The sequence below is a fragment of the Gobio gobio genome, assembly GCF_949357685.1.
Source record: "Gobio gobio genome assembly, chromosome: 13".
Taxonomy (NCBI): Eukaryota; Metazoa; Chordata; class Actinopteri; order Cypriniformes; family Gobionidae; genus Gobio; species Gobio gobio.
Window position 1 is genome coordinate 13,544,370 of NC_137106.1, and position 24,367 is coordinate 13,568,736.

The following is a 24,367-nucleotide window of genomic DNA, read 5'->3' on the forward strand; positions in this document are numbered from 1 at the left end:
TGTGTTAAGATTTATGAGAACGGAGGATTGTGTTTTGTGAATTGTGTCTTTATGTGAAATGTGTTTTTGATATTGGAAAATGATGGCTAGATTTAGTAAATGTGTTGACAACTGGTCATTTGGTTTAGAGGATTGGTTTTTGTGTTTTAGCATTTGAGAAAAACTGTAATACGGTATATATATACTGTGTTTTATGATGTGTCAATGTAAATCAGGCTGCATCCAAAATCACATACTTCCATACTATATAGTAGGCGGAAAACAGTATGTGACAAGAGCAGTATGTCCAAATTCACAGTAGGTACTCATAAAAGAGCAGACAAAAAGTACCAGGATGACCTACTTCATCCGGTGAGATTCTGAAGTGCGCATACGATGTACACTTTACGATCCCATGAAACGACTGCAGTGAAGCGAATGCAACTCGTGGTAATGACAACATGGTGAATGTATGTCCGCATGCATTTTAGCTACATACTATTTTATTAGCAATCGTAAAGTAATATAGAAAATAAGTACATACTCAAGAGAGTATGCAATTTTATACGCAGCCTTTAAAGCTACACTATGTAACTTTTCCGTCCACTAGAGGTCGCCTGTTCAAAACAAAGGCGTAGTTTGATGACAGCACGTTTGAGCGCAGAATCTCGGGACATGTGGTCTTCACCTCACAGCCGGTGGGAAACAGTCAGGATAGGACTCGGGCAGAAATCATGTTCATGGATGCGATTATTAACATTACTGTAGTCTGAAGCAGAGCAGGACCGAGTGTTGTGGAGCTGAGCAAGGCCGCAGGAGCGATTGAAGAGCGGGACTGTTATTATGGCATAGTCGCTGGCGGGACTTTTATTATGACACAGTTGCCGGCGCCACTTCCTCTTTTCCAGTCATGAGTTTGAGGTAACGCAACTCTGTTTATCGTATTAGATACATCTGAGTGTGTTGAAAAGGAAGTTATGACGTTCGCTCTGCGGCTGCTATGACACTTGTTCACAATGCAGTGAGAGTAAAGCGTTTCACTGAATAAAACCGGAAACCGAGGGTGACACAGATATGACGCAATCGACAGGCGACTCCCTCACACGCATAGCTCACACGTCCCGGTTCCTTGGTTAAAATCGCAATTATCTCACGATTTACAAATAGTTGAAAACATTTGGGATATTCTAAGTACTCAGCTGAACAAAATATATAACACTGGCCTAATGGTTTCTGGATATTTTACTGCAAAAATCCTACATAGTTCACCTTTAAATGTTTTGTTTTCTTATAAACATTCCCCCGGTTTCTAGACGAGGCTAGTCCCAGACTAAAATGCATGTTGAGCTGTTTTAACTGAAAGCAACTTGCCCTGACTACTGCAGCCTATCTTAAAATATGTCAGTATCATTGTTTTGTCTCAAGATGCACATCAGCAAGGTTTTTTTTCTAAGGCATGTTTACAAAAGCTACTTAAATGCCCTAATTGAACCAAGGACCTAATCCTGGCTTAATCTAAACCTTGCCTGTGAAACCAGTGCCCGTATTTATCAAGCTTCTCAAAGTGCCGTTTTACTCTTCAGTCAATACTAAGCAGTGTTCTTGTGAGTAATTGTCAGAGGTTTGATAAATACGGGCCCTGGCCATCATATTATAAAAAAAAAAATGTTTATCTATGAAATATCTTAAATGTGCACTATGTAACCGCACTCTAGCGGTTAAACAATTGAAACTGCATGCGTTTCGCGGAAGAACATTGTTTAGGTTGTGGTGAGGCTCTGCTCCACTGTATGGTGGATGAATGTGGTTCGAGACACCGGTGTTCACCGAGCAGAAGCAAATGGTCAAACAGTTTTTTCGTGATTCCCCAGAGGTTTGACGTTTTAAACGACCTATGGTTATTTTTCTCTCGTTCTCGTTGTGGCGACAAACTTTACGCTACCAGTAGCCGGAGCTACTTTTCTCTGTGCGAATCACGACACGCGCACAGGCGAATGGCGTACATTCTCCCGCTAAAACTGTCCAGATATCTCTAAAATAAACAAAATAAAATAAATAAAAATATCATTATTATAGGTTTATCGACATGTATTTGGGTAAAATAGAGACATGGTTTAGAAGATGGACTTTTTTGCCCATTTTTTTAAGTGATACATTTTTTTGGTTTAAAGGGGTTAGTTCACCACAAAATGAAAATTCTGTCATTAATTACTTACCCTCATGTCGTTCGACACCCGTAAGACCTCCGTTCATCTTCAGAACACAAAAGAAGATATTTTAGTTGAAATCTGATGGCTCTGAAAGGCCTCCATTGGCACAATGGCACGTTACACTCTCAAGACCCTTAAAAGGTACTAAAGACGTCGTTACAAAGTCCATCTCACTACAGTGGTTCTAAAATAACTTTATGAATTGGCGACAATAGTTTTTGTGCGCAAAAAAACCCTAAATAACGACTTACATAGTGATGACGATTTCAAAACAAGGCATCATGAAGCTTCGAAGCGTTATGAATCAGTGAGCCGAATGATGATTCGGCCAAACTGCTGAAATTTGGCGATTCAAACCGCTGAATCGACTCGCTGATTCATAACGCTTCGAAGCTTCATGATGCCTTGTTTTGAAATCGTCATCACTATGTAAGTCGTTATTTAGGGTTTTTTTGCGCACAAAAACTATTATCGGCGATTCATAAAGTTATTTTAGAACCACTGTAGTGAGATGGACTTTGTAACGACGTCTTTAGTACCTTTTAAGGGTCTTGATAGTGAACCGTGCCATTGTGCGAATGGAGGCCTTTCAGAGCCATCAGATTTCAACTAAAATATCTTCATTTCTGTTCCGAAGATGAACGGAGGTCTGACGGGTGTCGAACGACATGAGGGTAAGTAATTAATGAAAGAATTTTCATTTTGGGATGAACTAACCCTTTAAGGATTACATAAGCTAAATGTAGCAAACTACATTTCACTGACCCAGGCTGTGTCGAGATGTCCATGCGGCTGAAAGCTTGCAGTATCAGCGAGTGTCCAGAGAGGGGCGTCAGTAAAGGAGTACTAGGAGAAAGGGGCTGGACGAGAACTGTCTTGATCGGCTGAAGCTCGTGCGCTTTTACACTGTGGATTCGGTTCAGAGCGGAACACACTGACAGCATCGGCTCCTCTTTATGCGTCTCTGTGCACACCGATAGTCAGTGTCAGCAGACACTTGCCACTGCATTGCAAAAACATCTTTTATCTCATTTCCTCGCAGGAGACGCGTTTCATCGCTGCAGACGCACAGCGCATGTTCCTCTAAACCCGAGTCCACCTGTGTGTATGTGTGAGTGGGAGAGATTTCCAGGAACGGGGCTGTGCAACTCTTCTTCCTCACAGGACCGCGGGGAAAATCCCTCAATCTCATCTATACGGGAATAACAGCTCTGATTTTTCTACGGAGTGATTATTATGCGCGTCCTGTGCGGATTGTAAGAGAGGAACTTTAGTCGCCCGTTTGCTCCGGATCCAAAGGGACTGATCTGCTCGTTCCAGCAGGGAATACACGCCTTCGGAAGAAATTCCCGTCCTAATTTGAGTACTTGGGAGAGACAGAAGGAGCCCGCACAATGCCACTTGCTCAGCTGGCAGAACCATGGCCCAAAATGGAGCTGGTGCAGTTGGAGACGGAGGTGAGAGGTGGTGAAATCAAAGCACTGAAATGAACTGATTTAATGTGTCCTCAAGGTTCCGCTATCCGTGCCAGAGATCCACGTGTTTGTCATGTGGAGTTCATGAGAATTACAGCAATCGTATAGAAATGTGAAACTTTATAATGGGATGAAAAAAAATCACTAGAGTTCTGCAGGTATTTGCAGACTTGACTCGATGTTCTTTTGGAGCGCGAGCATGACGCGCGGCGCTGAAGTAGCGCAGGTGAGATGTTTTGAAACACTGGAGGGTCATTCCACGAAAATGTGCCTAGATCAATGGTTTCTGCCACTAAGTTTTACTCTAACTTACTCTTACAAGAAAAAAACAAACAAAAACAACAACCCCTAAATATAAAATAATACAATAAGAAAATAAAAGCTCTTTATAGTTTTAACCCAGGTTATGCGTCAGCTATCATAACTCTTGTTATTCAAATGATTTACAATTCATTTAAAAACAATTCTTTCAAGATTCATGGACAAGTGTCTTTGTATTTTGTTTATAATTTTACTTAATATTTTGATGATTTTAATTAATTAACCCTGTTACAATGAGTTTGCTCAGTGAACCACAGAATATTAATACAGAAATATAAACATTAAATTAACTTCTAATGACCATGTCATGAGGGCACTAGGCTAGAAATGGATAAATTAACTGCAAAATTGTCAAGCCTGTTATTATAACCTCTAGTTCCACAGACAAGGCTTAAAGGGATAGTTCACCCAAAAATGAAAATCAGCCCATGTTTTACTCGCCCTCAAGCCGTCCTATATGACTTAATTTTTTTCAGATGAATACAATCAGAGTTATATTAAAGGGATAGTTCACCCAAAAATGAAAATTCTGTCATCATCTACTCACCCTCAAGTTGTTGTAAACCTGTATGAGTTTCTTTGTTCTGCTGAACACAAAAGAAGATATTTAGAAAATTGTTTGTAACCAAGCAGATAGAGCTACCATTGAGTACCATAGTAGGTGGAAAAAATACTATGGTAGTCAATGGTTGCTCTCTCTCTGCTTGGTTACAAACACTCTTCTAAATATCTTCTTTTGTGTTTTCATTTTTGGGTGAACTATTCCTTTAATACAATATCATTGCTCTTCTAAGCTTTATAATGGCAGTGAATGGGGAATGAGATTTTGAAGCCCAAAAAAGTGTATCCATCCATCATAAAAGTAATCCATATAACGCCAGAGGATTAATAAAGGCCCTCTGAAGCGAAGCGATGCGTTTGTGTAAGACAAATATCCAAATTTAAAACTTTATAAACTAAAATAATCAGCTTCCGACAGTCGGTCGCATGCATAGATTTACGGCGAAAGAGTAACCTCTGACCTGATGTATGACGTATTGACAAACGCGCAAGCGCTTGGGATAGAGCAAAACAAAACACAGATCACGAATTAGAAGTCTAAAATGAGAATTTTTAAAGAGAAATATCGGTGGAGCTTGAGTTTGTTGCCCATCCCTGTTTGTTTGAACTGTGAGAGGCGTCAAAGCTTGCGCTACTCCTACATTTTTCTTCATACATCGCGTCAGTGGTTAATCTTTTGGCGTAAGTGTGTACCGGAAGATATTTTTTTTTAATCTATAAAAGTTTAAATATGGATATTCTTCTCACAAAAACCCATCCCTTCGCTTCAGAAGGCCTTTATTAACCTCCTGGGAGCCGTGTGGATTACTTTTATAATGGATGGATGCACTTTTTTGGACTTCAAAATCAGGACCGCCATTCACTGCCATTATAAAGCTTGGAAGAGCAATGATATTGTATTCGTGTGAAAGAAGAAAGTCATATACACCTAGAATGACGGGTAAATCCAAGGGGGTAATCCAGCACCCGGATAGTGTACCTTCCATAGGGGCAGCCATTGCTATCCAAGCCATCACCTGCTGTTAGCATTCCATTGACTACCATTCATTTTGGCGTCACTTTGACAGCGAATAACTTTACATCTGAGGCGTTTAAAGACTCTATTTGTCTATTGTTTACTTCTAAAGAAACACAACAATGTATAAAAGGCTCCATTACCTTGTATCTTACACTATCGCCCCGTAGAAGCCGTTTTTGTAAAAATAGGCTAACGATTGCGTCATAACCACACAACTTTCTGCCGCACAGTAGAGAAATGAACGTATATACCTGTATAGACAGGAGGAAAGCTCGCAGGCAATCTTTTACTGTCTATGAGGCAATTTATTAAAATAAATAAATACTATGCAAAATGACAAAATAATTAATCAGAATACTTACCAAAAGTTGCTCCTGCTCACGCTCTCCGTCTCTGCAAGATTCTGTGATTCGGATTTGACTTTGCACAAATACTAGAAGACTTAAAACTGTCAGACAGGTTGCTCACATCAAGGTCGTCAAGCTCAGTCTGATGCTGCGTTCACACCAAACGCGAATAGAGCGCCAAAATCGTGTCTACCACGGGCTTCTAGTTGGACGCTTGAACATTTTGAATCCATTCGCGCGTCCACAGCGATCGAGCGTTTGAAGCGAAACAGACGTGCGTTCAAGGCACTCCATGAGTAATATGTCATAAAACACCGCTCTGCATCTTTTCATTTTCATAAAAACATATATATTAAACATTAATAGCCACACAAATGTGGTCCAGGCAACGCACTACATTATCTTCACTGCATGTATATTTAAATATCCTTAAAAAATAAAGTTATGAAACTTCTGTTTGCCCTCAGTCAAAACGATTTGGCAGACAACAAATTATAGATTCATGACACCAAAGATCGGCCGTTAGATCCACACAAGACAAACCACTACAGGACATCAGAGCCAGCGGCAGACCGCAGAAGGACTGGCTGAGGAAAGGCTGCTCTCGCCAGGGTTAATGAGCGCTGAGTGCCCGGGGATCTCCTGGATCTCACAACTCCAAAACGCAAGATTTTTTTTTTTAAATAGGCGCTCTCTTTATAAATAAACCACTTATTTGAGCTTTAAACAACTACATTCTCACGTGAAAAAGTCTTAAAACTACCTTTTGTGACACAATAGTAGTATTTTTAAATTATGCAGGGTTTCTCATCACGTCACTTTACCACGTGACAGCAGCAAGCAGGCTCCTGATTGGTTAACGCGGCGCGAATTGACGCCAAAGTTCACATTTTTCAACTCGGGCGTCAGACACGAATTCGCTTCAAACGCGTGAATGCACAAAAAGCACCATTTGTGCAAGACGCTCAATTCGCGCGAACTGGACGCGCGAATGAGGCGGAATCGCATCCATCGTGCCGCAGGACCTCCAGACGCGCGTCAACGCGCCTTTCCATTGACTTAACATTGAAATCACTCGCTCCTGACGCTCTATTCACATTTGGTGTGAACGCAGCATGAGGCTGCGCAGTGCGCTCAGCCATCAGGAAGTGAGTGCTTCTAATTGACTTCACTTTCCTCCGTTGAAGTCTATGGGGTCGCTGTGTCCATTTCTTTTACTGTCTATGGGTAAATCATGGGATGATTTTAATTTTTTGGTGAACTATCCCTTTAAGACTGGTCCCAGATTAAAATGCATTTTTATAAAGTTAAAGTTAGCTGGAGGTTATATAATGAAACGTATGAACTCTTAAAGAACGCTTTAAAATAAGAAAATTACATAAAATATCTTGTAGGCTTTTAAAAGTAGAATAGGCTCCAATTTCATGGAATAACTTTACAGCTATATCTTATTTAAACTATAGTGGAAGAAGATTCAATTTCTTACGTTCTGCTCAGTGAACTGACTGTTTCTCCCTGTTTTTTGCTGTGCCGTCTTCTCTGGGGTACATGGGAAATGTCAAATAAATAATGCAGCAGTCTAACGTCATAAGAAGCACTAGGAAATAGTTATTTTTGAATTTGTGTTGCCAGACTGTTTAATTGTGGTGTATGGGGGAAAACTGTTGATTTTTTTACTCCTTTAAAATGCATCCCATCCCAATAACAGCTACAGTACATGTTTGTAATGATTCACTGGTATCTGTAGTGTAAGCTGATCTCTTGTCATGCTTTGCTTTCATACAGTGAGAAGATTTTTATTTCTAAAAAAACATTTTTACTTTCCTTTTTGTTTGCAAAGATGCAGTCAGATATGTTGGTTCGAGGAATCGTATCTTTTGATCATAGACCACAGTGCTAACAACTCCTTGTTAATATCTGTTGAACTACAGTAAACTTTCAGTCCTTTGCGTTGTACAGCACTGGAATTTGCTCCACCGGCTTGGGCTGGAGACCAATTTTATAACTACAGGGCAAGCAGAGACAATATGGCCTGTGATGTCCATGATTAATGAGTATGAAAGGGACAAGGAAGATTTAGTTTCTTATCTTGCTCTCAGATTAATGCAGATCTCTTTTGAGAATCGCAATAAGAGACGTGTTATTTAGTCTTTTGTTCCTGTCATAATCTGTGCAATTTTGGGCTTAAATTAACTTTGCTTCTCCCTTGCCTTCTGGTCGCTCGCCACTATAATAGGTTCACCAATCGGGCGACAGCCGGTTCCCTTCAGAAACATTCTCAATTCTTATCAGTACTTTGAGTAAAATTCTTTCTGCAGATGAAAAAGAGAGGCAGAAATGAATTTATATTTATACATTTTGCTGATTATAATCTTGCTACAGGCGGCGTTACAGCAAGTACCACAATACCATAAAGTGCTTCCTGATGTAGACTCGACAGGATGTCAAACCACTTGATTTGTATAAAATTTTATAAAAGTCATTTTCAGCTTCATGCTTCATCCTTGACAGTTTTCACTGGCAGTTTTTACATACTTACAGTGCTTAAAGACAAGAGCCTCCAAACACGCGTTGCGTGGAGATACAAGATGCTGGGAAAATGTGTAGGCAGAGTCCAAGTATAACTTTTTCACACCTGCCATTAGTGAGTAAATTGATGTTGATTCTTACCAGCCATGTAAATGTGTTTTGCATTATAAAAAAAAAAAAAAAAAAAACTCCAGGTAGAAGTTGCATTAGTTTCAACAGAAGTGTTCTTTAGTAAATATCTTATGCACGTCACAGAATCATCAGCAAGTATCAGGCCTTTTGTCCACACTTAGACAGCATTTTTAATTGCAAGAATGATGCTTTTTGAAAATGCTCTCCAAAGTGGATACGTTTGAAAACAATGTTTTTGCGTTGTAGTGTAGACTGTGAAAACGGAGGTATTTGAAAATGATGATGCATGTTTTGTCATGTGACACATAATTGTACCAATAGATATTCATGTTTATTCCGGTTTTGTGCCTGTTATGTGCTCTTCACTTTCACACAGTTGCACAAAAAATTGCAAAAAACTCGAAATCATGCTTGCAAATGCTATGTTTTTTTATGTGCAGCTTGTCAGTGAAGCACGGCTCTGTGATCAGTAGTAAATGCTGCTCCATCTGAAAGCACTGCGAGTTTGATTTCTTCAAACATGAGAAGCATTTATGAACCTCTTTTCCAACAAAAGACAACATTTAATAACATGTTTTCACTCCAAATTCACTTCATAACTACAGTTGAGCATCCTTCTGTGAGATGATGGCTTTTTACACAGAATAAGGTACACAGCATATTATTTCATATACTTTATCACGGTATTGAATACTATGTCCATTAGCATTGAAGTGTAAATAAACTTTATTATCATGAAAATACCCCAGAAGGCTGAAGATGAACCATATATTGTCGTAGTCGTGTGTTTATTAGTCATGTTTAATCAATCAAGCGCTTCAATCTTCTGTCTATTCAGCTACAGCGATAGCATGATGCCCATTGGGATTTCTTGGAACAACGTGCCATACTTCTGCGGGGCATATTTGCGTGAGAGCGCCCTCTGGCTTTCAGATGGAACAGCATTTATAGATCACAGAGCTGTGCTTCACTGACAAGCTGTGCATAAAAAAAATCCCAGCCTTTGCCAAATCGCCCAAATCGTGTGAGGTTTATTTTTTATTCCTGCAAAGACAACAGAGAATTTACTCGCATTTGCTGTCCTGCGGCAAAACATGAGAACAGTTGCATTTTTGGCCAAACATAATGGTGAGTGAGTGCTTTTCACTGTGGATGAGAAACTTTTGGAAAACGCTAGTGTAGACGGAAAGCGTTTTCAAATGTATCTGGATTAATGTAGACGTAGCCTCAAGGCCTGTTCAGACCGGGACAATTTTCGTGCACGTTTATCGCCGACGTTTAACGCCTCGTGACTAAACAAAGGGTGCCAATGTGAGTGTGCACACCGACGCGCAAAACGGCAGGCGTAAAAGCGTCATCTTTTAAAAAACGCCTTGGGTTCGTTTTTTTATTTTGACGCAGCGTGTTAAAAACTGGCTGACCAATGAGATCAGTGCTTTTGTTCACGTGCCTGGAGCTGCTGAAGTGACAGTAAAACACGGCTTGGTGGCGCTCAAGTGCAAAACGGTCTTGCCGAGCACACATTGATACGACGAAGAAGTAGTAAGTAGACAAAGAAGAAAATGAGCTGTTAATGCTGCTTGCCAGTTAGCAAAAAGTGTGTATGTGGTTTTGGCCATAGTCATAATATGTCTATGGTTTTGGTAAGCACGTAAATACTGTCTCTCTTCTTCTTCTGTGCGACAAGCGAGTGTCAGAAGCGTAAAGTGCCGCATAGGGCTGAAACGATTCATCGAGTTAACTCGATTACAAAAATTCCTTGAGGCAAAAATTCTGCCTCGAAGCCTCGTTAAATTCCTATGACGCGCACTATACACGCAGGGATCTGATTCACACGGACCGCTGTTCAATGTTCAGGAAGCACACCATAGCGTGTGATACATTTTGAATTTAGTTGGCGCTATGGCGGAGAGTAAAGATGTCCATAAACGGCAGAGAATGTCTAAAGTTTGGGATCATTACATTCTTAAAAGAGAACAAGGTGCAATGTGTCTACTGCAAAGTAGACCTGGCATTCCACAGCAGGACGACTTCAATGATTCAGCATCTGAACCGAAAACATCCACTCCATGCAGTTTCACCAAGCGTCGCTGAAACGTAGCCTAAAGGCCTGTTCACACCGGGACGATTTTCGCACGCGTTTATCGCCGACGTTTAACGCCTCGGGACTAAACAATGGGCGCCAATGTGAGTGTTCACACCGACGCGCAAAACGGCAGGCGTAAAAGCGTCATTTTTAAAAAAACGCCTCGGGTTCGTTTTTTTATTTTGACGCGGCGCGTAAAAAACTGTCCGACCAATGAGTTCGGCGCTTTTGTTCACGTGCCTGGAGCTGCTGAAGTGACAGTAAAACACGACTTGGTGGCGCTCGAGCACAAAACGGTCTTGCCGAGCACACATTCATACGACGAAGAAGTAGTAAGTAGACAAAGAAGAAGATGAACTGCTAATGCTGCTTGCCAGTTAGCAAAAAGTGTGTGAATGGTTTTGTCCATATACATAATATGTCTATGGTTTTGGCAAGCACGTAAATACTGTCTCTCTTCTCCTTCTGTGTGACAAGCGAGTGTCAGAGGCTTAAAGTGCCGCAGCACCATCTTGTGTACCAGGAGCGCATCGACTGAATGTGCACGTTCACTCGGCGCAGCGCCAGTGAAAATCGCTTGGGTGTGAACACTCAAGACGCGCCGAAAAACGGCACGAAAAACGCTGCCGATAAGCGCGCGCGATATTCGTCCCGGTGTGTACAGGCCTTAAGCCTATACATTGATGTCCGCTTTTTTTAATCCCATTCTGTATTTGTAGCGATGTCGTGATGCGGTTTGACTAGATATGATGTTTAGCTTTGATGTTTTTAAGTAGTAAACGTATTCACGTTCAATTGCAATAGAGTATAGCCTAAAAAAAGAAACCCTTCACACACACACACACACACACACACACACACACACCCTCGTCTCTCTCACGCGCCAGTCAGACCAATCGTGGCAATGCATCACATATGCTTAAACTTTTATGTAGCCACGCAACAATAATTTCAGCAAGCGTTCACTGTATACACTGGGACGTGATGTTGTGACGCGATTTTTCGAACGGATGCTTCAACTAAAATGCACCGCAATGCAAGTGATGCAAGCCAAATGCAGCGCTCTATTGAAAATTAATGTATGTGTTTCTGTCATACCAAACTGCAATGAAGCAACTGGAAGCAACTGGTCTGACCCTCTTCCTCACACATGGCATGCGTGCACACACACACAGAGGTTGCTAGGTTAACATAGCAAATAGGCTTACCCCAGAAATGATATATTATTTGTTAGTAGCCTAATGGTAAATGCTGCAGGTGTAGAAATCTACATAAAACAGATATTTACTTTGATGTCAGGGCTAGATTACAGCATGAAACCTGTTGTGCATATTAATAAATTAAATAGCTTTTCCTCTTCATTTTCGTTATGCATTATTTGTTTTGGTTGTTTAAAAACACACACATTTTGTATCCGACTAATCGATTAATCTATCGATTAAGTGCTAGATTAATTGATTACAAAAAGAATCGATAGCTGCAGCCCTAGTGCCGCAGCACCACCTTGTGTACCGGGAGCGCTATCTACAGAATTTGCACGTTCACTCGGCGCATTGGCAGTGAAAATCGTTTGGGTGTGAACACTCGAGACGTGCCGAAAAACATCACGAAAAACGCTGGTGATAAGCGCGCGCGATATTCGTCCCGGTGTGTACAGGCCTTCAGATTATCATTGTTAGTTCAATTTAAAGGGGTACTTCACCACTGGCAAAATGGGCTTTCAAAAACTTGACTGCCTATATGCCTATTTTTTTAAAATTCGGTGATGCCTGACTAGAGAAAATAAACAATAAAGACTGTTGTCCTTTCTTTTTTTACATATAATAGTCTTTCTCAGTCCTGAAAAACGCAAACCATTTTCCCAAGTAGCTATATATATATTTAAAGGTGCAGTATGTAAGGTTGACAGCTAGTGGTTGAAATGGGTAATGCAGTCCAGATTCAAAATATTGGAGAAGGTTGTTTCTCCCGCCCCCATGTTCCTTAGACTCGATGCTCATGCGGATTGCCAGATTGAGAACAGGAACGAGCACAATTGACAATGGAAGGCGAGGAGACTTAATGAGGTGATTTATCCGCTATTTAATATTCTCCCGATCATAGACCTTTTTAGATGGATGGGGAGTTCATACCTAGTTCATTTGCTGGCTTCCCTGCATGCAGTATGCTGTGTTTTCCGTCAACTGGCAACCCGGTGTGTCGAAATACTATTGGGTAAATTGCCAGTGGGCAGGATTACACAGATCAAAACAAAAACAGACGTTCTGACACGGAACGCACAATTCAAAGTAGAATAATTGGCTGTAGCATTGCTTTTCAGAGATACAAATATGTGAACGTGGCATGTTTCCTAAATCTCTGCAAACATATGGTATTTTTGTTATTAGTACAGCCAAAACATACAGCACCTTTAAGTAGCCTAATTAAACGAACACCATAAATGAGCGACTTGTCGACTAGTGCTTAAATGAAAATGCTTTAGTTAAGGGCAGCCATAATATTTTGTTCAGGTTTTGCTCACAGCACCTGCTGTTCACCTCTTTGATGACCGCATGCGCTCTGGGATTCAGCCGTGATGCGTGTTTGTAATCATACATACTGCATGATGATTGGTATTATTATTTAAAAACCCTGCAGCTACATGGAGCCTGGAGCCTGTTCAACATGGACTTCCAACCCTTAGTTAGATGGTGGAGAACAACATAAAACATTTGAGGCTGTATGCTTCCATTAAAGGACAGGCATTCTGTGAGCCACGAGTCACGAGTTCTGTTCTCACTCCATCATCAGAAATGTATTCCTGTGAACCCAGGAGCTTCCCAGATTTGCTGGAAGTGTTTGGACGGTATATTATAGCGTATGAGGCCCTGTCTGTCCCCCAGGGACGGGTTATGTTTCACTCGGAAGAGCCAGTTTGGCGGTGTCCTATGAGCCAAGTTGTTAGATTTGAACTGGGATGGATCCAAACAGAATTCAAACATTAGAGTCACTGCATTCACGTACATTGATCAGATATTCTCTGCTCTAGATGCTTACAGTTTCAGTTCTAAGAGAATTTTCTAATAGAATATTAATTAAATTCAGTCAGATTTCTCCCACTTGCTTTCTTGTTTTTGCATCTTCGTAAATACCACACTCACATGTTCCTTGGGAATATCAGTTGTGTGTTTCCGGTCTCGGCTGTCAGTGCGTGCAGCGGTTTGAAACGCGAGAAGGCATAGCACTGCATGATGGCCGGGAATATGGAGATGATGTGATCCGGAACTCTGAACTAAAAGTCGAATTTCTTCCTGTCATCCTTATCACCTGTGAACACCATTCAGATTCTCACTCTTTGAAAGTATTTATCCTTGATTCATCAGAGAGTTTTAATGATTCATTTGTGGTGTCATTCATGATTGGATTCATCTGGAATTTTTTTGTCCTCCTTTCCACTTATTTCTCTGTCTAACTTTGTCCCCATCACTCCTGCTTTCTGTTTCCTTTCTTTTAACTGGGGCACACACAGTCAGACCTTCGTCTTTGTGCCACATCCATTGTTGTTCAGTCTTGTATAACTGCTTACAATGCAGTCTTGCATGCCTGTCGGATTTGACATTGAAATACACACACAGTCTATTTGTGTCTGGGTCAATGACGTGACGCCTACATTTTCTGTCCGATTGCATTTTTTTTTCAGTTAAAAACTGATTTAAATGCATAAAAAGATACCATATATATGTAGTACCTCTCCCATGTACATACTCACTTTCATTTTACAAAAAAATATTAGTTATTTGTTATTTTTCTGTTATTTAAAGTGTCAAAATATCATGTGGTGCGACCGTCCGGCCATAACTTACCAATTAATCTAAATGTATTCAAATGTATTTTCTACACTATTTGGCATGATTTAGTAAAAAAAAATGTATTTCATAATATAAAAAAAAAAAATTGTCCGATGATGTCCATTTTATGATACATCATGTGGTGCGACCATCAAAAACTACCAATTTTTGGACTTTATGTTGAAATCCATTCAGAGACAGGAAGTGGCATCATATACCAATTTGCCAAGGACCCATTGAAGCAGCAAGCATGTTTGTTACTCTCTCTCAAATTTTGAAATTTTAATGACTGGTATCCAGTTCCCACATTTGGATATCATGTGGTGCGACCTCAAAAAAACAATGAATATTAATTTTTTTTCTACAAATATTTTTATTATAAATTTCATAGTGACCTTTTGTGGGAATCTAGCTTGTTTTGTTTAGGTGGCTAATTCTATGCCTGTAAATTTTGAGTAAATTTAAAAATATCATGTAGTGCGACCAAATATCATGTGGTGCGACAACTACAGAGTGTTTTACATCATAGATATATGTCCTAGATTGGTTTTTGTGCTTTTATATTCAATTGATGGTTTATATACATAAAGTACTTTTATTTTAGTATTATTTGGAATATATTTTTGTCCAATTTGGGTAATTTACAAACATTTCAGACGGTTTATTTTTTAATCTTTGTACACTTTGATAATTTTTTTATATATAATAATTTAGAACATTCATTTAATTTGAGAAATTATGCATTTATTAGTCATTTATTCTTTATTAATTTATAACTATTTATGTCTATTTTAAAGAGCACCTATCATGGCATTTAAAATGTTCCAAATATTGTTTTAGAAGTCCCCAACAACAGTTTTGCATGCATGCAATGACAAAAAAGACTTTAGTTTTCTTATAATATGCATTTATTTTTACCTGTTTTGACAGCGATTCTCAAATGATTCCTTTAGTGATTCACTTTTCAAAACCCCGCCTTTACGTGACGCTGATCTGCGGTGATTGGTCCAATGACCCAGTCAGTTGTGATTGGTATAGTCTGTGCAGATATTTTCGGAAACGGAACGCCCATCAAAGTCTTATGACAGTAATTTGTTAATATGTGTCAGGAGTTATGAATATGAAAACCGCGTCGGTACTGTTTGATTGTAATATGAGCCTCAGCTGATCTCATTCATAAAAAAACTCCTCACGAAGACTCGCGACAAATCAACATCCCTCAGGGCTTTTAGTTCAAAAGTGTGCAGATGAGGAGACATATTGATAGATTCTCATATGTCTGTGTCAAATTTCTAAACAGAGGAGTATTTTTTTATTCAATACTTCCTCAAAATGGGCAGATATAGCCTAATCATGAGCGATTGAGTCTCTTATGTGTTGTTTTCAATTCATACTGGCAGCCGGAGGGCGCTCTGTGCACATGTAATCCATATATGGTACAGACAGACGAAGAAGATACCATGTGCCATAATAAAAGTCCATAATAAAAGCTTCCTGAGATCGCGAAACATACATTTGACGACTAATAATAAACACTCAATCGCGACGATGTATGGTTTGTCTTCAAGCCACTAGTCTTCAAATGCTCATCCTTGGGCAGATGAAAGAAGTTTGCTTTTGAGTCGCACTTCAGAACACCGCGTCTCGTGGCCATGATGTTTTCTAGTTTTCACTGGCGTCTTGGAGCGCAATAAGTGGGCGTATCGTATTCAAATAACTTGACAAGTTGACGTCATCTAGTCAGAGAAAAAGCTTCGGTCTTCTAACGATTCTTAAAAATGACTCCGAGTCGACTCTTACTTTTGAAAGAAAATAACTATATATACGGTGCACTGTCATATTTCAAGCTATCACAGGATGTTTTTGTTCACTTAGATCTATGTTACACACTACATGAAAGGTAAATTTCAAAATTCCATGATAGGTGCTCTTTAACAGATGCCACTGCCAAGCAAAGAAAAAAACTCTCGCCTTAGGCAGCGTGTTAACTCTGACCCTGCAGCAAGAGCAGAGTATCTTGCCCGGAGAATAGGAAGTTGTATTAAAAAAATCAGCAGCATGATGATTGTCAAGTTTAATTAAATGTTTGTTCACAAGAAGGCCACAAGTGTGACCCTGGACCCCTGCCTTTAAAGTTGTCCAAATGAAGTCCTTAGCAATGCATATTACTTCTAATAATACATTATTATGGTAGGAAATTTACAAAATATCTTCATGGAACATGATCTTAATATCCTAATGATTTTTGGCATAAAAGAAAAATCAATAATTTTGACCCATTGTTGGCTATTGCCACAAATATACCCGTGACACTTATGACTGGTTTTGTGCTCCTGGGTCACAAAAGTGCATTTACTTAAAACTGTGTAATGACAAGGCATTATTATACATGGATCTGTTTAAAATTGAATCAAAATTATTATTTTTCCATTGTCTCCGTTGACAAGTTAAATTAAATGTTGCAGTTGTTTGCAATTTGATTTTTATAAAAATAATTCTGTGAAATTAATAAAATATGGTTTAAATCTATTTTTTGTATGACATTTATTGTTTATTGATCTCTTTAAATAGATTTTTAATAATATTCTAGATCTTCATGTCATTTGGAGCGATCACTCATCATTGTGGTGCGACCAATAATAGCAATAACTGTGTTAAATTAAAAAATTAAATATGTAATTTCTGTGGTTGAAATAGGAATCACTGATACAGAATGCGTAAGTGAATTAGTATTTTTAAAACATTTTTATCAGTTTTATGCAATTTACAAGAAAAATAAGTCTGTTAACTACATTTAAGAAGGCAACTCTGAAATTAAAAACAAAAATATGAGATAATCTTTTGCAAAAACTCAAAAGAAATGCAAAGACTTTGTTTATAAACACTTAAATTACTGAGAACTTGTAAAAGCATGTTAAGGAAATAAATAAATTTTAAGATAAATCACGGTCGCACCGCATGACATTTTTTTAAGGCTGCGGCCAATTCATCTAGATGAAAAAAACAGTAAAATCACTTAATTTGACATTTTAATATGAATTTATGTGTACACAACATTCTTAATGTTTGACCAATTGCAATAGATATTATTTTTTTGTATTTTAAAATTGGCCTGTTGAAAATCCTTATACGTCATTGACCCGTCTATGTCGAATGCCTGAATCGTCAGCAAGTTGAAAATTCTTTGTTTCCTTTCTTTTATTGATAATTTCCCTTCCTTACTTTTTTCCTTTCCTTTACTTGCTTGCCCTTTTTTAATTTTTACTAACCTAAATTGCTCCCTTTCTTTGACATCATTGGCATATTTGAACAGCATCACCTAATCTGTGGGTTAAAATTGAGATTAAATAATGGATTAGATGCATGTTCCTCTTTCTATGAGGAATGGTGTGACCTACTCAGGGACTTCAGAAAGACCCAGAAGCCCTCAACTCCCGCTTTCACCTGTCAGTCACATTTGTGAGGAAGTGAGTCACGCATACGGACAAGTCTGACTTTGCTTGATATTGCTTTCTTTAGGGCCTGGAGAAATGAGATTTGTCTCTTCACCTAGTCAAGATGAGTTTTCTTCAGTCTAAGGCTGCTGGAGAGTTGATATTTAACTGGACTAATATTACACTATTGAGAAAAATCCAGCATTTCTTGTTCAAATACAGGAAGTATGTAATTTTTCTAGTAAGTGTTTCTGTTATTAACTCTTTCCCGTTGCCAGCCAGCATTTTTGATCTTACACTATATTGCCAAAAGATTTGGGACTGCTGCCTTTACATGCACATGAACTTTAATGACACCCCATTCTTAATCCGTAGGGTTTAATATGGAGTTGGCCCACCCTTTGCAGCTATAACAGCTTCAATTCTTCTGGGAAGGCTTTCCACAAGGTTTAGGAATGTGATTATGGGAATTTTTGACCATTCTTGCGCAGAAATAAATAAATACACATTTCAGTTCTTAACAAAGAAGTCCACCCTCTGCAGCAGCTCTTTGTTAAGAACTGAAATGCATATTTATTTTTTTTGCATTCATTATATGTTTATATATGTATTTCTTTTATACAGTATGACTGGTGATGCTTGACTGCATGATAGACTTTACAAAGCTCTGCAGCGGAGATTTTGTCATCCTGAGGTGATGTTGCTTCTCGGAAAAAAAAAAGACCTAAGGGAAGATGTACCTGCGGCTCGTCGGTTACTTTTATGTTTTTCCATGCTGGCATGTCGGTCAATGGCGGCTTTCCCTTCACAGCGTTACAGTGTGCAAAATCCATGAAAAGCATCTTTATGATATAAATTCGTGCTCTTTTGTCCATTCCGGATTAAGGAGGTCTGAGGTTTCGGCATGTTAACGTTATGATATGACGTAGCCAGCACGTTTTGGAGGCTTGTTTACATTTTTAACCAATGATGTATCAGATATTTATTTGACACCGCTTTTATCCAATCATTTGTTTGACCAGAGATCTTACGGCATTAGACGCTATGCTGCTGTGTCCCAATAAAGATTCAGTTTAACTCCAAAAAGGAGGACAAATGAGTGTCCGGCTTGAGGTTGCGCCGCTGAGGGGGCTTAAAATCCGGACTGTCCGGCCAAAATCCGGATATATGGCGACCCTACCTGTCCCAGGTGGTAAAGCGTTGTATCATTAATGACATAAAATCTTGTCCAGAGTAGGGAAATGGTTAATATTCTGTATATAAGTAAAACCAAATACTGCTGAGAAAGGACAAAGATGAAGGTCTTCATCAGTGGACTGTAAAACACTGTAGGTTTTCTACCCGTGGTACTCAAGTAGTTTTACTTAACCAGAATTTCATTTGGACATCAGATTATTTGGACGTCAAGTGGCGACCCAACTGACAAAGGTCAAAACATTTCTTTAAAATCAAACATCGAAATGCATTAATAGTACCCCGAACCATTAACATGACAGGCTGAATAAGAAAATTGGAGTTTCTGAAGGTCTCTTGATAGCCGGTAATTCACCCATAAACCCATTGTGCTCAGCAAAAAACATTTATCTTTTCAAGGGAACTTTTATTCAAATGTATTTTTGTTCATGGTTTTTGGGTCTCAGAGAGTGTCCATTTTAGCATCTGTCTGATTTGACTAGCTTCTTCCATGTGGCTGATGAATTTGCAATAAAATAGTATTTCCTCTTAAAAGATTTACACACACACACACACTACTTCCCAGTATGGTCCCAATTACTCACATGCTATTTCTGTAACAGGGTCACATTATGCATTAGGTATGTCTTATACTGTATAAAGATTTCAATAAGCTGGCTTGATCAAAATGTTGTATGCGTTAAATGTGTGCATTAATTAAGCACAGCTCATATTCCCTTATCAGTTTCATTACAGGTATCTGGTGTTCACAGGTCACTTTGACACAGTCTGTTAATGATTTACATAAGCGCATATGAGCTGAGTTATATAAGCCGCCGAAGCATGTTATTTCTGTGCCGCTAGCATCATTAAACAAAATTGCAAATATAATGGCTGTCTTTAAACCCATCTTCTATTGTTTGGTAGACAGTCTCGGCCCTAACTCATGCCATTTGTCGAGGTGCTCAGTGTTTTGATACCTCCAAGTTTTTGATCTGAGCGTATGGTCTGAAGCACATTGCGCAGGTGCATTTTAGGGCATGTCTGAATCCACTTTTGCTAGTTTAACGATGGAAAAAATGGTCAGCCCAAAAGGGTTGTACCTAGTCTCTTAATATTTCATGGGTGTGTTTTGGGTGTAACGTGCAATAAACCAATCATAGTCTCATCTCCCATTCCCTTTAAAAGCCAGTTGCGCTTGCTCATCCAAGAATCAGCCACGTTCAGCCAAGAATTAACATTTTTGGCTGAGCTATTCCTTTTAGTGAGCTGAATTGCCTTGCTATTTGGAGCCACTTGGATCTTTTTTTTCTGTTAAATGTTTAGTTATTAAGTTGTTCACACTTGTAGTTCGGTTCGTTTGTTCCGGACCAAAAAACAAAAACAAAACATATAGTCCTGGTCCGCTTAGCGTTCACACTGGCATTTTTAACAGCGAACCTAAAGTTACCGAACCAAAGGCTTATGGATACGGTCACAACCTGATTGGTTGGCTTTTATGACGTATATTTTGCAACGGAGCTTGCTTACCGAACATTCAAAACAATGCTGTGTGCTGGATTAAACGGCATCATTTTATGCGTGTACATATGGTTTTATTTTTTTACAAGCTGAGAACTCACGAAGAGCTCATAAAATGTTCAAAACATTCAAAACAGCACCAGGATTTCCTCCGTTGTATGCAGAAACGAAGATCTGCTTATATTGATGAGGCACTTTACCTCCTCATTGCTCCACGTTTGCCCTCTACTCATTTTGGATACACCGATCTTTCCGCGTCGTCAAATCAGCGGACTTGAAGCGTCGCATTTTGTGACAGCACGTCCTGTTTTTGGTTCGTTTACATGTTTTTGCTCTGTGTTGCGTTTTTGTCAATTTCTCATTTCGATCATCGATAGGTCTCAAAAATCGAGTACTCGAGTACTCGGGGGCGGGGCATGTGCAGGGGGCGGGGCATGTCCGTCATTGAGATAATGAAAATACTATTATGAAAATGGTTGTTGACAAATACAAACGTGACATGAAAACGGGTATATGAAAACATGAACATATAAAGCAAAAAATAACTGCTAGATTATGATGCATAAATGTCTTTGAAAAAGAAACATCTTTATAAAATGACCGCCTCAAATAACCAAGTCAGTAATATCGAGCATTGCCTTTGAGCTGAAACTGTGAAATAACACCACCCTGCAGAGCTTGTTAGCTGGTTCATAAACTCAACCAAACGCACCCTATATCAATATTAATATGAAGATTATTATGAACCTATTACATAAATCAACACAAAAGGACGTGAATGCGCACGTGAACTTCAGCGTTCTAGATTTTACAGGCTATGGTTTGAAACGGAACATTTTGAATGCGCTCTTCCCTTAACAACGCTGATACACGGACAACGAAAGCACACAGAAACAACATTTTATTAAAATCGTGTTCTCATTATAATACTTTGACAGATTGACTTAATTTTATTATTCATGATCGAAGTTTTAACAGACATCACTGCGGGTTTTCAAACTCATAACGAAAAACAACTTTAAATAAACTAGGTCTACTGTTAAAAAAATATGAGAACGGTTTAGCACTGCTGCATTACTAATATCAAGGATTCTGAGAAATAAATAGCCTATATCTAAAAAGAATATGACCGTCTCTAAACCATAATGTCGAGCATTAATGCATTTGAGCTGAAACTGAAGAGAATGAACAACAGCCGGTATAACGGCAGCGCTTTGCTAGCTTATTAAGCTCAACCGAATGCTTCTTATATTAGATTAATCAGATATAGACAACATAAAAGTAATCTTACAACGTGCATCTGCAAAAAAGGACGCGAATGCGCACATGAACTTCACGCACTAGTCTGAGTGTTCTCGCTAGTTTCTCTGTGGATTTCCTTTAACAGCTGATACACGGGGAACTAAGCACAGAGAATTTACAGCATTCCTATTCCATCGTGTTCTAAAACTAATAAATTTTTCAGGCGATAAGTCAGGGCGATCATCGTTCTCATGATCGATGATCGCGGTCACGTTCGAGTAGGCTACTCGATTACTCGACCACTGTTGCCCATCCCTAGTTGCGTTCATATATCAATGAACCGCACCAGAGTTTGTTTGGAAGCGGACCGAGACCCATCTTTTTAGCGGCCTGAGCCGGCCTCTGTCCGCTTGTTTGGTGCGCACCAGGGTTCGTATGGCAGCGTTCACATATGTTCAAATGAACCGCACTAACCGAGCAATCGCACCAGGGTTCGTTTTAATCGAACCAAACATGACCAGTGTGAACGCACCCTTAGGTTCATGCATCAACATTTTGAATGATATTTGTTGTTTGTAGATAGTCTTTCTACACAATTTGGAGACAATATCTGAAGGTCTTTGCAGTTCCTACAGAAACTTTTCTCAGACCTCAACAAAAGTGACGATTAACTGGAGCTTTTCTAAGACAAGTCTTCTTAACTTCCAGAGCACTTAAGTGAATCGATCTGAAGTCAGCATAAATAAACTAAGCTCTGACTTCGCATTTGACAAACCCTTGATCTTTGTCTGTTTTTCCGTGTTTCTCTGAGCAGACAATTGTTTTCTTCCTTCCTCCAAATCTTTTTTTTATTTTTGTCTCTTTCATTTCCTTCACTTCTCGCTCAAGGTTCTGTATTGAATGAAATTGAAAGCAATCGCCTGTGCAGGATGTGATTGTGTGTTTTTCTGATGGTTCATGAGAGAATTCACAGTTAGGACTGCAGAAATCAGTTGGCATGCTGGTAATTCTGCATATTTAGAAAAAGCAATAAACATGACACACATTCTCTCTTTGTCTTTACCTCACAAACAACCTATTTATATATACGTAGAGACTTACAGAATTCCATTGTGCTTTAATAAATGAAGAAACTATTCATGTTTAGCTAAGTTCAACTAGGGTAAACGTACCTATTTAGCTCCCCAAAATCTACGTTGAGACATTTAGTGCATAGGGTATTGGATTGAGTACAAGAAGTTATGTTAAAATAAAATATTAATCTCTCACACAATAATATTTAATTTAATTTTAAATGACAAAAGCATTTAAATTAAGATATACATCATTAAATGCAAAAAGTCTGGCTGTGCTTAATGGGTACATGTTTGTACCCTTTAAGCACACCCCTGTTGCCATTAAGCTCACATGTTTTTTGGGGAAAATTCTTGTTTATTTTAAACAACATTTTTAAAGAATAATTTGATAAAGATTAACTCGAAGTGACAACCATGTGTTAATATTTAAAGTCTGTTTATGAAGTATTTACATAGACGTTTAATGTGGATGAGCTTAAAGGGAGCACACTGAGCTTAATTGGAACAGCAAAACTTTTTTAAATTAATAAATATTATTAAATGACATTTAAAAGGACAATTCTGCTAAATAAATAATCTAGGTTATGGATTAAGTTCATACATATTTTAATATGTAAAGCTATTATTGAAAATATCTATTAAATTATAATTTTTCTTATTGACGTCACACTGAAGCTGTGATTTTCATAGTAGTGCACCCTTTAAGCTCACCTTACAATAATATGAAGTCTTTAAAAAATACAACAGTGTAAAAACCACAGAACATCAATAAACTGTAAATTTATAATATAATGAATTTAAAAGTACAAGCCAGGAATGCCTGTGAAGTAATATCTTAGTGTAGCGCACAATCTTATACAGCTAGTAAGCTAACAACGATGTGTAGCATCTGCGCTATGTTGCTAAAACTATCTTTTGACTCTAACTGTAATTAATTCCCACATCCAGGTTCCAGGTTATAACATGCAAAAGTCTAAACATTAATCTCTTAATTTTGCAGTAAGAAGTTATACTTATCGAAAATAAAGGCTTACACATCTAAAAAAATGCGCATTTAAGGGGTTACTCTTTTGGTGACAGTTTTCAGACAGCTTTCAAAATGGCCACCAGACAGTGTGAACACATGAATACCCATATCTCTGCGCAGTGGACTGATTAGCTTGAAATTACATGATAGTAACAAACATTAATTGGTTAAGACATCAAGAAGGATAAATATTTTTTTTTCTTTTTATAATCTGAGCTCAAAGATAGTACTGTGCTTAATGGGTACTAGACAATCAGGGCAAAAAGGCAAACAGGGACAGTGCAAGATGAACGAAAACTAATTAGTTTCTCTATTTGAGCGTGCTTGCAAAAGACGCAACATGTGAACAGCTTAGTCAGTGGTTACATCAGCATAGCAGTCAATAAACAGGACAGTCATGTACAAGACA

The 24,367-nt window shown here is 38.7% G+C and overlaps 1 protein-coding gene across 2 annotated transcripts in view; it reads left to right on the forward strand.

Annotated features, from left to right (window-relative positions):
• The first annotated feature begins 3,037 nt into the window (after nucleotides 1-3,037).
• rps6ka1 (ribosomal protein S6 kinase a, polypeptide 1) overlaps nucleotides 3,038-24,367 on the forward strand; it is a 129,526-nt gene continuing 108,196 nt past the window's right edge. For both annotated transcript variants that reach the window (XM_079833856.1, XM_079833857.1), the window contains exon 1: nucleotides 3,038-3,646. In XM_079833856.1, the coding sequence (XP_079689982.1) occupies nucleotides 3,584-3,646 (63 nt within the window). In that variant the 5' untranslated portion in view covers nucleotides 3,038-3,583. The remainder of the gene's footprint in view (nucleotides 3,647-24,367) is intronic.